Here is a 13397-nt window from a genome sequence, read left to right as displayed (position 1 = left end):
AAAGAAGTTAACTATCAAAAATTTTTAATAATAAGTTAGAAGTTGTCATTTCCAACTCTAAAACTTATCATTTTAATATGCTCAATTGTCAATGTGAATTTTTTAGTAATTATGTTTTTTCTTCAAAACTTTATTGCAATTCTCCCAATTTCATTTATGCCCAGGTAAAAAAAAATTCTATTTCCCTCCATCACTCTTATGCATATTATCTTTAATTTGGTTCTTAATATAAGAGTTAGATAACTAATTTTAAAAAATTAAGAAAAATTAATTAAGTTGGTTGATTGTAACAAATGTATTGGCTTTCTTAAATTACTCTCCTTAATTATATGCATTAGAATTATTCCTTGGTATGAACTCCTTACAATTAATAGGGATATTTTAGATAAAACATTATAAATTTAAGAAACAAAATAGACTAAGATCTTATATTCAGAACCAAATTTAATTTTTAATTAGCTTTATATTAAGGATCAAAGGCATCCTATATCTAGAGTATTATTACCACGATTATTACTTCAACAAACATACCCTTACATGTCATTTGAGAGCTTAAACTCAACCTTTCTCTTTTTTAATTTCAGGGTTGCTCAGTATTATTTCTCGAAATTTCAATTAGCAATTAGAAAATTATCACTAATTATCCCAATCTATCATCCATCCCCACTTGTTATTAATATTCACTCTTCCGCGCGCCATATAATGCTGTTTCTCTCGCTTCCCGCATCCCATTCTTGTTCCTTTTTCATTCCAATAAATAATTTTATTTTTTTTGTGAAAACCCAATCCCAAGTCCCAACACATGCCAAACCAACAAAAAACATGATATTATAAATAAAATGATATGATATGATACCAAAAACATTGCAAAAGAAATCAAATAATTTTTAAAATTATAAGAAAAAAGAGAGATCGAGCACGAGATGAGCTAATGAATGTGCCTCGGGAGTACTAGGTGTCATGATATGATAGGAATGAGTCCTCAAGCGTTCTTAAACTTGTGAGCTAAAAGGAAAGGCAACAGTCTATGGATTTTACAAACGAAATGTTATTATTTGTTGTTGTCAAAGGAGGATATATTTTTACCAAATGGTTACGTAGAATGAGCAAGATAACAAAATAAAAATTCCATTATGTACACCAACAAGTTATTGGTTAAGATGAGAAGTGCCCTTGTTGGGAGGACTTAACATTAAACTTAACATTAATGCTACCAATTCGATCAAAATTAGTCTCAGATTTAAAATAACTTGAGAATTCTCCTACTTATACCCCCAAAAAAAAAATTTCATTCAGGTACACTTTTTTTTCACAAAGTCTAGTTTTAATCCATTCCCGCCGCACTTATTTTATAATAATTCTCAAACAATGGTCATATGATACAATTCCTTCCCCTCATAAAACTCCCAATTAAACAATGGAAAGTTATCTATATTCCATTCCATACGGCTTCATACTATACTGTTGTGTTCTGTTACTATTTTATTAATTAATGACCGTTGTATTCCATTATATCCTAAACATATGACTCTCAATGCATCCGAATAATGTGCTTTCACTATTCAACTCAAAAATTGATTATAATCCAAGTGTAAGTTGGATTCCTAGTTTCATTTCCATTCTCTCTGATGTTTTCAATACTATCAGTCCTTTTGTCAAACAGATCTATAAGATTTAATTTGAATCTTATATAATTAATGAAGATTGCCTCATTCATAATCACATCATTTACATAGCTATGTCACGTCACATCCAACATCCAATAAACCGTACAAAAAAGAGAAAAAGAAACAAACAAATTAAACAAAAACTTCCTCATCTCACGCTGAATTATTGCTTCTGCATAGAGTAGGAATAAAGAAGAGATTAACGTGGCTTATTTTAATTACTGATCAGTATAAGGCATATCCTCTGTCCCCTCTGATTCTTTTATCATCTTTGGTTGGAAAAGCAGGAGTTTGTGAACCACTCATTTTCTTCCTCAAGTCTTTGCTTTAAATTAAACGTCATAAATACAAAGAATATGTAGTACTCTGAATAAAGTCTTCAAGTTGCTTACACCAGAAAAAGATCCTCAAGTTGCTCTAATCTAAAGGGTGTTTGGAATCACCCAGAAATACTTTTCCGCAAAACGAGACAATCTCTTTCACATATTTATTCTGTATCCTGTAAAAATATTTTTAAAATCATGGTTTTAAATCCATCCAAACACCTCTTTAATTTTTCAAGGGATGTCATAGTAAATTAAACGTCATAAATACAAAGAATATGTAGTACTCTGAATAAAGTCTTCAAGTTGCTTACGCGAGGAAAAGATCTTCAAGTTGCTCTTATTTAATTTTTCCAGGGGGCGTCATAGTAAAGAAAGCTGCAATTAATGAGCAGCATCTCTAACTTTTTTGCCCTTTTTTGTGGCCGAATGATGAGAACTGAGAAGCATATACGATAAAGACCACATTTTGAAAAGTCCGAGGTCCTCTTTTTTTTTTTGGCCCGTTTTCCTTTTTAATGTTTCACGTTTAATATCATTAGCCATTGATTAGGTTGCATATTAAAAACTGAAGGAGTACCAAAAACGTTAAAATATTAATATTATTGAGTTACTATTGATATATGCCAAAATTATTACTCCACAATTTACAAATATAATCGTTCACCAATCAAAATTATTGCTATATGATCTTATTCAAAATCAAACTCCCTGAGATCGTAATCTAATAAAAAGATTAGATTTAGAATTATTTACTGAACTAGATTTTGGTCCCCAAGAAGAACATGCTAAACTAGATTTTTCCTCCCACACGAAGCGCGGATAAATCAAATAGTTGGCATGTGCAACAAAACATAATTTCAATAAGTAGTACATCAAGTTATAGTGTTTTTCTAAGGAAAACAATTTAAAATGATGAGCTTGAAGAAAGTACTTTAAAATTCTTAAATGAATTATATAAAATCAAGGCAAGGTATTGATTAAGAAATATATTTTGCGGACTTCATACGCGTTTCTTCTAATCAACTCCGTTAATATGATTCTTAGGGTTCCCAATAGCATGTTATCGATATTGACTGGAGATCAATGCAAAAGGCAGGTTGGAGGTTTAAGGAAGAAGAAACTGGATTGCTTCAACGCACGATGCGCTGAAGAAGGAAAAAAGAGCTGCAATGTCGGCGCGTTTTGTTCTTAGGTCGGATGGGAAGAAAAATATAAGAATACAAGAAGGAAAAACTCTGAAGACAAAAAAATAGTAATTATAGTTTCGCAAGAATTTAGAGTCTTTGATTTGAGTCATTGTACTTTTAATCAGATTTGGTTTTCGTTTATGCTTAACAATGTTAAATCAGACCAAATTCTTGTGAAATCATCTGAACTAAAAACTAAGATTTGAAACTATGTGAACTAAAAGCAAAATTCGATCAAACAATAAAAAGCAACAATGACGTTAACTCGTTTTTAGACTAAAAGTTATTCTGCTATGGTAATAGGGTGAACACTTTAGGGAGTGTATCTGAGCAACCTGTCTCCTTCTTTTGCTCTTTTGATAATTCGCTCCAGCTTTACTTGTGCCGTGGATTAAGTTTTTCTCAATTCAAGTTTCATGTGCTTAGCGTGCGTTTCAGGCTTGCTTAAGGATCCGTTTGAGATAAGGAAAAGCAAAAGTCAGGGAAAAGAGAAAAGATTGATAAGGTGGGGTTGGAAGTTTTAAATTAATTATTTTTTTTGTTTTACATTTTTTTATTTAAAGTAAATTTTTTTCCTCTCCACCCTTTCCTTCCATATTCCTCATACCAAATATAGGGTAAGGGTTGCTTCTTTTGAATTACTGCTCTTTTTTTTTTTTTTAATAAGATATATGTCACTAAATGATGTTGATAAAAAAAAGGGTTAAAATTAATTAGAAAAAATAAATATGTAATAATTATAATTTTTCTTTAAAAATATCCCTAGTTACAAAGAGAGGGAGAGTATAATAAGAGACAAAATAAGAAAATTATTAAAATGGAAAAGATAGTGAAAGAAGAACAATGTGTGACGAAAACAGAATGCGAGTATATTTCCAGTATTAATACTAAAATGAGAAATTAAATGGAGCCAAAATGAGAAAATGCTAAAGATAAAATTTGAGACATCCAAGTATCTCTCGTAAATAAAAATAAGCCATAGGTGATTGTTGGTCTTGTAAAAAAGGAACGAGGGAGTATAGGTTTCACAGAGACATGTCCAATAATGCCATATTGCAGGTCGCTTTTGCTTATTTGTCTTAATTTTCTTACTTTTTGTGCGATTTTATTTGTTTTCTTCTTTGGCTTCTTTCCTTTTCCTTGTGAGCGGCTTTTCCTCCAATGTGTTTAACGCTTCCCAGCCTCTAGTGCGCCTTTAGGAAACAGAGGACACCCTCAATCGTCTCAACACACCAAGAACATATATTATTACCCCAAAAAAAAAAACAACTGGACTTTTTTAATTCATGCGGTTGACATTAAGCATGGCTTACGCTTTACAGGTTAAAATACACAAATTTTAACTATTTTAAAATTCATGATGGTAGAAAATTATTTTCATTGCATTTATGTTAAGGAGAACAAAAAGATGACGATGATGGAACTTCATTAAACAACAAAAAAGACATTGATTCCTATTAAAGGGTGACCAATAAATTAAACTATAAAAAATCTTTGGTAAATTTAATACGAAACATTAAAAATGAAGACAAAGATTGTGATTGAAATTGAAAACTATATTAAAAAAATGTATAGTATTAGAAACTGTTTGTTACTTGGGATTAGGTAAGTCGATAGAGAAATATTATAGGGTAAGGTGGTATTCTCCCAATCCCATCTACATAGAATTGTCTAATCCTATGTAATAAGAAATTATTTATACTAAATATACTGATTTTTTTCGATATCAATCTCAATTCTTATCTCTCATTCTCAATACTTCATACTTAAACGAGTAGGACTTTTTAGCTAATAATATGCACCTTTTGGTGATGATGGGGACTCCACCATCCTTCAGTTAATTCATTTATTGATTTAGGATGGAAGAGAATGCTTATGGCGTCGCGGTGGCGGAAAAAATGGTTCGTTGGCCCAAAAAGCAACAAGAAGCAACTTGCTTCAAGATTGGGCTTTATGCGTTCTAACAAAAACTCAATGAGTTAAAGTTCATTGTTTTTGGCCCAATGAAAAATACAAGGGAAAGCAAAAAGACAATAGAACTTTATTAATTAATAAAATACACAGCAAACTTTGTTAAGGGTAATTAACCGACAAAACCCAAAACCCTTTAGGGAGTCATGAAGAGACTTGTGTTAATTCTAGCTAAGTTTCAACCATACTTCACACACTTAATTCAATACATATACTACAAAGCTCCATAGCTTCATATATAGTATCTTCGAATAACTAATTGTGGTCTTAACTAAGATGATGTCTTAACAGAATAAAGTTTAATATCTCCAACAATTTAAAAATATTTATTTATATTCTTACAAATAAACAGAGCACGTTAATTACAAACTGACGTTTTCGTTTTTTTTTTTTTAATTGAACAAACTCACCAATTTACTAAAGAAGACTATGATAAACTCACCTTGATTTCCTACAATTCTTTTTTGGTCCGGACATTTGTTTTTCATTATTATTCACTTACAAAAATTAATTTTTCATTATGTTGAAAGTCCTAGTCACACAAACTTAACGGAAATAAAGAACATGTTAAACACATAAGAGAAAGTTATCATTATGAACGACATGCACAAAACCTCGTAAACCTTAAGGTGGATCTGAAACACACTTAACTACTACCATATACTGCTACTGCTACATAGCAGCTGCAGAAGTACATATTTTATGCAGCCAGGCTCCTAATAAGTAGACAAAGTGAAAACTTAATACACACATATAACTAAGACTAAGATTGCAGTGGATCTGGTCTGAGCCAAGATAGAAAGGGGGAGATGATGATGCGAACCTCATGCGGTGCTTCTTGTCTTATACTTGGACTCGTCGATGTGAATGCCTTCTTCTCGAGCTCGTTCTTCCCCAGACTGTTCCATGGTGCTGAGACCACCCTTCTTGCCCATCTCGTGGTACCCTTCACTCCCTATTTGTTCCTTCCTTGTTTGCCCTCCTTTGCTTCCCAATTCTTGGTACCCTTCTTTCCCTAGCTGCTCCTTCCTTCTCTGTCCTCCCCTGCTCCTTCCTGCATTTCCTCTTCTCTTATCAGTAATATCAGACACTTCATGCACATTAATCTTCTTATACAGACTGGAAATATAGAGGAAGCAGTACAAGCACACATGATCTTATATATGCTGAACATGAGAAAGACTACTTGTATGAGTCTGATAATAATTGGCATGTGAACATGGCATATATCCTTATTGTGTTTCACAAAATGGCCCAAACCCTCTTGATTATCATGTTCAGAGAATGGCTAATACGTATATATTGGCTATATATGAAAATCTCTGGCCATTTATACAAAATCACCAAGCAAGGAACGTGTTATTAATAGCCTATTAATATGACCAAAAGTGCTCTAAAATTAAAGCGCGTACAAAACCCTTTTTAATTTATCCGAAGAAACGTGGAGAGATGAAGAGAGAGTTGCCTTCAGCTAGGTGTTCTTGAGCTTCAAGACTCTTGCCTCCAGTGCCACCAGGGACAACCGTCTCTCCGTGCTTAGCCCTCTGATCAAGCTCTTCTCTGTCTTGCTGCTGTGAAGCCATGTTCCTCACCCTCAGGTGTTTGAGATTCTCAATTGGATCGGAATAATATAGGAGAAGAACGAAACTGATTGATCAAGTTGCACACTGCTCAAACACAAAGGGTTCATGATTTATAGAGATTTGATGCTCCTATGGATGGATATAATCAACCGATGACTTTTTGAGGGGCAGGTAAACAGTAGAAGAATTAACCCGCAAGTGACAGCAGCTCATTAAACTACAGTAAAAGCAACGATGCAATGACACGTGTAATGTGGACGAGGACACGTAGGTTTTCAGAATGACACGTACCATGTGGTAACTTGAAGCGGTCGCGGTGGGGCCGATCTGTTTTTCTTATCTTCTTAGCATTAGTTTCTCAGTGAAGTTGTAAATTTGGGTAAGGCTTGTTCTATTGACGTTCGGCGGATCATTCCAATTAAAAATGCGTACGTTGGTAAATTAACATTCTACATAAGATCATCTGATAAACTAACCTTTTAGATTGCGATATTGTAAATGAGCATGTTTGATAATGTTTGATAATATTTTTGTATGCAGATTCTTTTATGACTCACCCATGAATGGACGACTGAGCAACATGAATCAACATTATTATAAGCTTTAAAAGATTTTATATATACTTGCTTCCTTCTTGTTATATGGTGCTAATTTAGATTCTCATTTTATTTTTAAATATATGTCCCAGACCAAATTTTCAACGTATAGCTATTATTTGTTTCCAATAATTTTATTTTTAGATGGATGCATGAGATCAATAGAGGCAGTTAATAATTAAAATAGTGTAAAATTAAATGGAGGCCAAAACTGAGAAAGGAAAAAAAAACTTTTAATACATAGGATATGAATTTGTTTTCTCCTGAGTTGGTACTTCTTCAATCTTTAATATAAGACCCATTTAACTAATTTGATCAGATTAAAGAAGTTAGGTAAGTTAGTTAATTATAAAAAAAATGACACATTTTTTCTGAAACATCATAATCATCTTTCTTAATACTCCCTCTCCTTCTTCTACTTGGTTATGGCTGAGGAAGTATCCGTAGGAGTAATTTAGAAAAAATTGATAAATATAAGAAATGGATCTTATATTTAAGACCAAAATCAACTCAAAAATTGTGTCATATATTAAGGACCGGAGGAGTATATTTTTTTCAATTAAAGACAGATGAACAGAAACCTCGCCATATATATCAAGGCCATTTTTAATACATGGTTAAAAAAGGCGATTTTTAATAGAAGTATTTAGGGTAAGTTATATGTTTGATCTTCTAAGTTTAGATCAATTTCCACTTTAATTTTTTAATTTTTAACTTTATGAAGTATGTTTTTAACACCGTTTACTTGCTGTCTCAACAAATTTAAATGTTAACTATGTAATTAAATGTTGAAGAAACATGCTCTAAGTCTTAATTTATTAATATAATCATTTTTTATTTTAAAATTTAAGCATTCTTTTTCACGTGTTTAGCTACAGAATTACTATTATTTAAATTCATTGAGTCAGCATTTTTTTGTAAACAAAACTAGTATTGGTAAAATCAAGAGGCTAAAAATATAGTTCATAAATTTAAAGGACAAAATTAAAATTTTGTGTAAACTTAGAGAATTAAGTTTACACTTCAATGAAGCATTTGGATGTAATTTTATAGTAGCAGTAGGAATAATAATAATAATATTATTATTATTATTTTAAACTGAAATAATAATAATAAAAAGCTTGACTGCGTTCAAAATTTCAAAAGCATGGGGTGGGCCGAAGCTTTCATCCACCTTCCCTTAGTCACAGAGACACACACATTGTATTCTCTCTCCACAGCCCGAAAAGCAGAACAAAATATGTGTAATGAATGGGCTCCACATAAAATGGGCTGACTGTGAACCTGAGACTAATGGACCACAAGATACAGTAATCGGGTTTATTAGGAGTGGAATAGGGTGCTTAAATTTGAATCGTGGAAAGTGGTGCTTAGATGGTGGAAAGTGGGGGCTTACGGCAGTGAAGATTATTGTGGTGATTCCTCTCTGTCATTCTCCTTTCTTCCCTCCGGCAATTGTCACCGTGACTATGGAGTTTCTGCCTTTCTTATTCCCTTCCTATAGCTTTTGTAGCTTCTTATCTCATCTGTAATGCTTCTTCATCTCTTTAGTACTACCTCTGGTCCTTAATATAAGACCCCATTTGACTTTTTGTTTGGTCCTAATTATAAGACCTCAATCCATTTTGTCTCTCATATTTATGCATTTTTTTCCAAGATAGTCCTTTTAATAATGATAGTTCTAGCCAATACACTTAATTAGCAAGGATATTTTGGGAATGACAACACTTATTAATTACAAATAACTAACTTAACTTACTTCCTTAATCTCCTCAAATAAGTCAACTGGGTTTTATAATTAGGACCGGAGGTAGTATTATAATTGCAAGACTGGTTGCAAAAAAAATATATATATATATATAAGTATTATAGCCGCTGATCTATCTTGCAATTATTTCTGTTAACCTTTGATTATAAAGAGTGGCCATAACAATATGCATCTCTTTTATAATCTTTTATCTTAATTATATTCTCCCTCCGAACATGAAACCTCGCCTCCGGAAGCAGGGAGAACTGGGCATGGAGGGGGATTCTTCAACGGCACATCACGACAAATAGTCTAAATTAAGAGAAACGACGACAATAAAAGTAGCTACAAGATTCGACCACATGGTTTATTAACTATTACCACCGATATAATCTTAGTACCAATAACTAGCTACGTCTACACACACGCACGCCCCAATAAAATTTGTTAAGCTTATTAAATTTGTGACAAGATATGGCTTTCTATATTTAATCTTAATTATTAAATGGGTTAATATAATATTTGGTCCGTCAAATTTGTCCTTATTTTGGTTTTAATCTTTCAAGTTTCAGACTATAAATTTTGGTCCTTTAAGAGGTAAAATGGTCTAAGCCTTTATTAGACTATATGAACTAATATTCAATATTTTAAATAAAAAGAAACTTGAGAAGGACCAAAACTTATAGTTTAAAACTTAAAGGACCAAAACCAAAATAAGAATAAACTTAAAAGACTAAAGTTTGTATTAACTCTTGTAATGAGGAGTTTTTTTTTTTTGGGTGAAATTCTTTTGATGATCCCAAGAATGATTTACATTTAGACCACCAAAAAGCTCCAGTAAATGTATTATATTTGAGACCCAAGGCAGTAATGCTATAGAAAGGAGGAGAGCTAGGAAGCAGTAGCTTATATGTGTTGGTCTACTAATTCAAGAAATACAAAAAAGTTGCACTGGCCTTTAATTCATTAATTAGCAGGAGAGAAAATCGGCCAATAGCTTGATGAGATCGGATCCAAATGCTTTAATAAATCTTTTAAACCCAATTCCAATTTCTACATTTATTGGCTGGTCCATCGAAAGTTACGTTGGAGACAACAATTACAGCTAGGGCGAAATAAAAGCAGGGCTTTATATTACCTCCCATCCTTAATACAAGAATAAGAGTTAGATAACTAATTTTATAAAATTAAAAAATTAATTATTAAACTAGTTATTTATAATAAATGCGTGTTTATTTTTTCAAATTATTCTTATATATTTAGATGGAAATACCTCATATTAATAGAAATATTTTTAAGAATATATTATAAAATTATGAGACAAAATGAATTAGGTGTATTTAAAAACTAACTAGCATTATTATCAATTTTGGTTCATTGATGTTATTTCTCTTACATTCAAAAAAGAAAGAAAGAAAGAAACATTCAAGCTAGTTGTGTTCGTTTCGTCTTTTCTCAGTCTTGTATATACTGATTAAGGATACAAATATGGTATGATAATAAATATGTATTTACTTTCTTAAATTATTCTTATTTAATGATATATATTGAAATTATATTTAGCTAGAAATACCTGGGCATATTTAAAAACTAACTGGTATTGTTATCAATTTTGGTTCATTAATGTTATTTCTCTTACATTCAAAAAAGAAAGAAAGGAAGAAAGAAACCTTCATGCTAGTTGTGTTCGTCTTTTCACAGTCTTGCATATACTGATTATTAAGGATACAAATACGAACTAATATTCAATATTTTAAATAAAAAGAAACTTGAGAAGGACCAAAACTTATAGTTTAAAACTTAAAGGACCAGAATCAAAATAAGAGTAAACTTAAACGACTAAAGTTTGTATTAACTCTCGTTAAGTCCTAAATATAATGAGGAGTTTTTTTTTTTTGGGTGAAATTCTTTTGATGATCGCAAGAATGATTTACATTTAGACCACCAAAAAGCTCCAGTAAATGTATTATATTTGAGACCCAAGGCAGTAGTACTATAGAAAGGAGGAGAGCTAGGAAGCAGTAGCTTATATATATTGGTCTACTAATTCAAGAAATACAAAAAAGTTGTACTGGCCTTTAATTCATTAATTAGCAGGAGAGAAAATCGGCCAATAGCTTAATGAGATCGGATCCAAATGCTTTAATAAATCTTTTAAACCCAATTCCAATTTCTACATTTATTGGCTGGTCCATCGAAAGTTGCGTTGGAGATAGGGCGAAATAAAAGCAGGGCTTTATATTGCCTCCCATCCTTAATATAAAGAGTATTTGGATGAAACCAAATCATAGTTTGGAGAATAGTTTCTGAAAAATAGATTCTGAAAAAAATAAATTTTGTGAAAAAGTGATTCTAAGAAGTGAGAGTGTTTGGATAGTTGTTATCAAAAACACTTTTTATATGTACGAATTATTAAAAAAAACATAAGTTAATATGATAATTACATAAAACATAGATTGTATGATACTCCCTCCGTTCCTTATTATAAGAGACAAATAACCGAAGTACGTTGATCAAAAAAACAGTTAAAATTAGTTAAAAACAATTAATGTGTAAAAAGTATAATTTTTTTCCAAAAATGCCCTCATTAATAAGGAGAGAGAGCATGAGAGAGAACAATTAAATTATTAAAAGAAAGAGAAGTGGGAGGGAGAGAGAGAGAGTGTGTGAGTTGGAGATAATAAATATGGGTAAAATAGTAAATCAACACAAAAAAGTAGAGACAACTTGTAAGTGTCTCTTATATATAGGAACATGCCATAAGCATCAAATGTCTCTTATAATAAGGAACGGAGGGAGTATATTTTAATTTGAAGGAATAAAATTGTTAATAATATATTTTTTACCAACATAATTAATAACTCATAAGATAATGTAATTAATAAATAATTATTATGTGTATATTTATTTATAAGATAAAAGATTAAATATGTTTATAAAAAATTAATTAAGGGGTGTTAAAGTCATATTATTGTTGAGATTTACTCTAATAGACATAATCATACTCTCCAATTTGAACCAGAAGCAGAATAAATTTACTTCTCCTGAAACTATGGTTTTAGGTTCCAAAACCATGGTTTTGACCCAAACATGGTTTCAGATAACTTGCGCCTGTTTGGGTGATTTTTTTTCCAAACCATAGTTTCGGTTTCTAAACTATGGTTTGACCTGTTATCCAAACAGGCTCATAAGAATAAAAGTTAGATAACTAATTTTAAAAAATTAAAAAATTAGTTAAACTAGTTATTTATAATAAATACGTGTTTATTTTTTCAAATTATTCTTACTTATATGTTGAAATTATATTTAGATGGAAATACCTCATATTAATAGAAATATTTTTAAGAATATATTAATTAGGTGTATTTAAAAACTAACTAGCATCATTATCAATTTTGGTTCATCGATGTTATTTCTCTTACATTCAAGAAAGAAAGAAACATTCAAGCTAGTTGTGTTCGTCTTACCAGTGTCTTGTATATACTGATTAAGGATACAAATATGCATGGTATGATAATAAATATGTATTTACTTTCTTAAATTATTCTTATTTAATGATATATATTGAAATTATATTTAGCTAGAAATACCTGGGCATATTTAAAAACTAACTAGTCTTGTTATCAATTTTGGTTCATTAATGTTATTTCTCTTACATTCAAAAAAGAAAGGAAGGAAGAAAGAAACATTCATGCTAGTTGGGTTCGTCTTTTCAGAGTCTTGCATATACTGATTATTAAGGATACAAATACGGTAAATGTTATATCATCAGCAAACTGGAAAAAGGTCATTCAGTAAAGTAGGAGGAGCTCAGATTGTTCCCAAAACAAGTACAACGTAACCCATAATTTTTGAATATTAAAAAAAAAAGTCGCATAATAACTTAATAAGAGTAGAGAGATACAGAGAGAATATAGCCAGAGGGGATTATACAGTACCAACCAAAACAAACAAAATAGGATTATTCGAAAGTTAGCTTACATAAACATTACATGAAAATAAAGACACGCACTATGCCTGTCTGAAGGAGCAGGTTGAAGTATTCAAGTATTCAACATAGCTAGGCGTTGTCTCCATTCCCGTCAGACACACACGTATGGTCATAGCAGAAGTCACAAGCGAAACCTAAAATTAACCCTAAAACATTACAGCAACGGAAGATGTCCTATAGTAGTACAACAAAAACAGCCACAAACTTACTAGTCCTACAACCTACAACCTCCAACAGTAACTAACTATTAGTACCATATAAAAACGCAGCAGGAACATCACCGACGATACACGTATATGAAATATGCGTGCATGGTAAGTTTCTGTCTA

The 13397-nt window shown here is 31.3% G+C and overlaps 1 protein-coding gene across 1 annotated transcript; it reads right to left on the bottom strand.

Moving 5' to 3' along the window:
• Positions 1–5975: 5975 nt before the first annotated feature.
• LOC114753513 (protein SLE1-like) lies at positions 5976–6734 on the bottom strand. Its single transcript, XM_028942195.1, has 2 exons — positions 6617–6734; positions 5976–6205 (listed from the first exon to the last, which is right to left on the bottom strand). The coding sequence occupies exons 1-2, from the start codon at positions 6732–6734 to the stop codon at positions 5976–5978; spliced, it is 348 nt and encodes a 115-aa protein (XP_028798028.1).
• Between the last annotated feature and the right edge of the window lie 6663 nt (positions 6735–13397).

The sequence above is a fragment of the Neltuma alba genome, unplaced genomic scaffold (assembly GCF_004799145.2).
Source record: "Neltuma alba isolate B1F8T4 unplaced genomic scaffold, ASM479914v2 tig00007969_pilon, whole genome shotgun sequence".
NCBI classification, from domain to species: domain Eukaryota; kingdom Viridiplantae; phylum Streptophyta; class Magnoliopsida; order Fabales; family Fabaceae; genus Neltuma; species Neltuma alba.
Note: the sequence above shows the minus strand (reverse complement) of the source record. Positions and strands in the feature narration are given on the sequence as shown.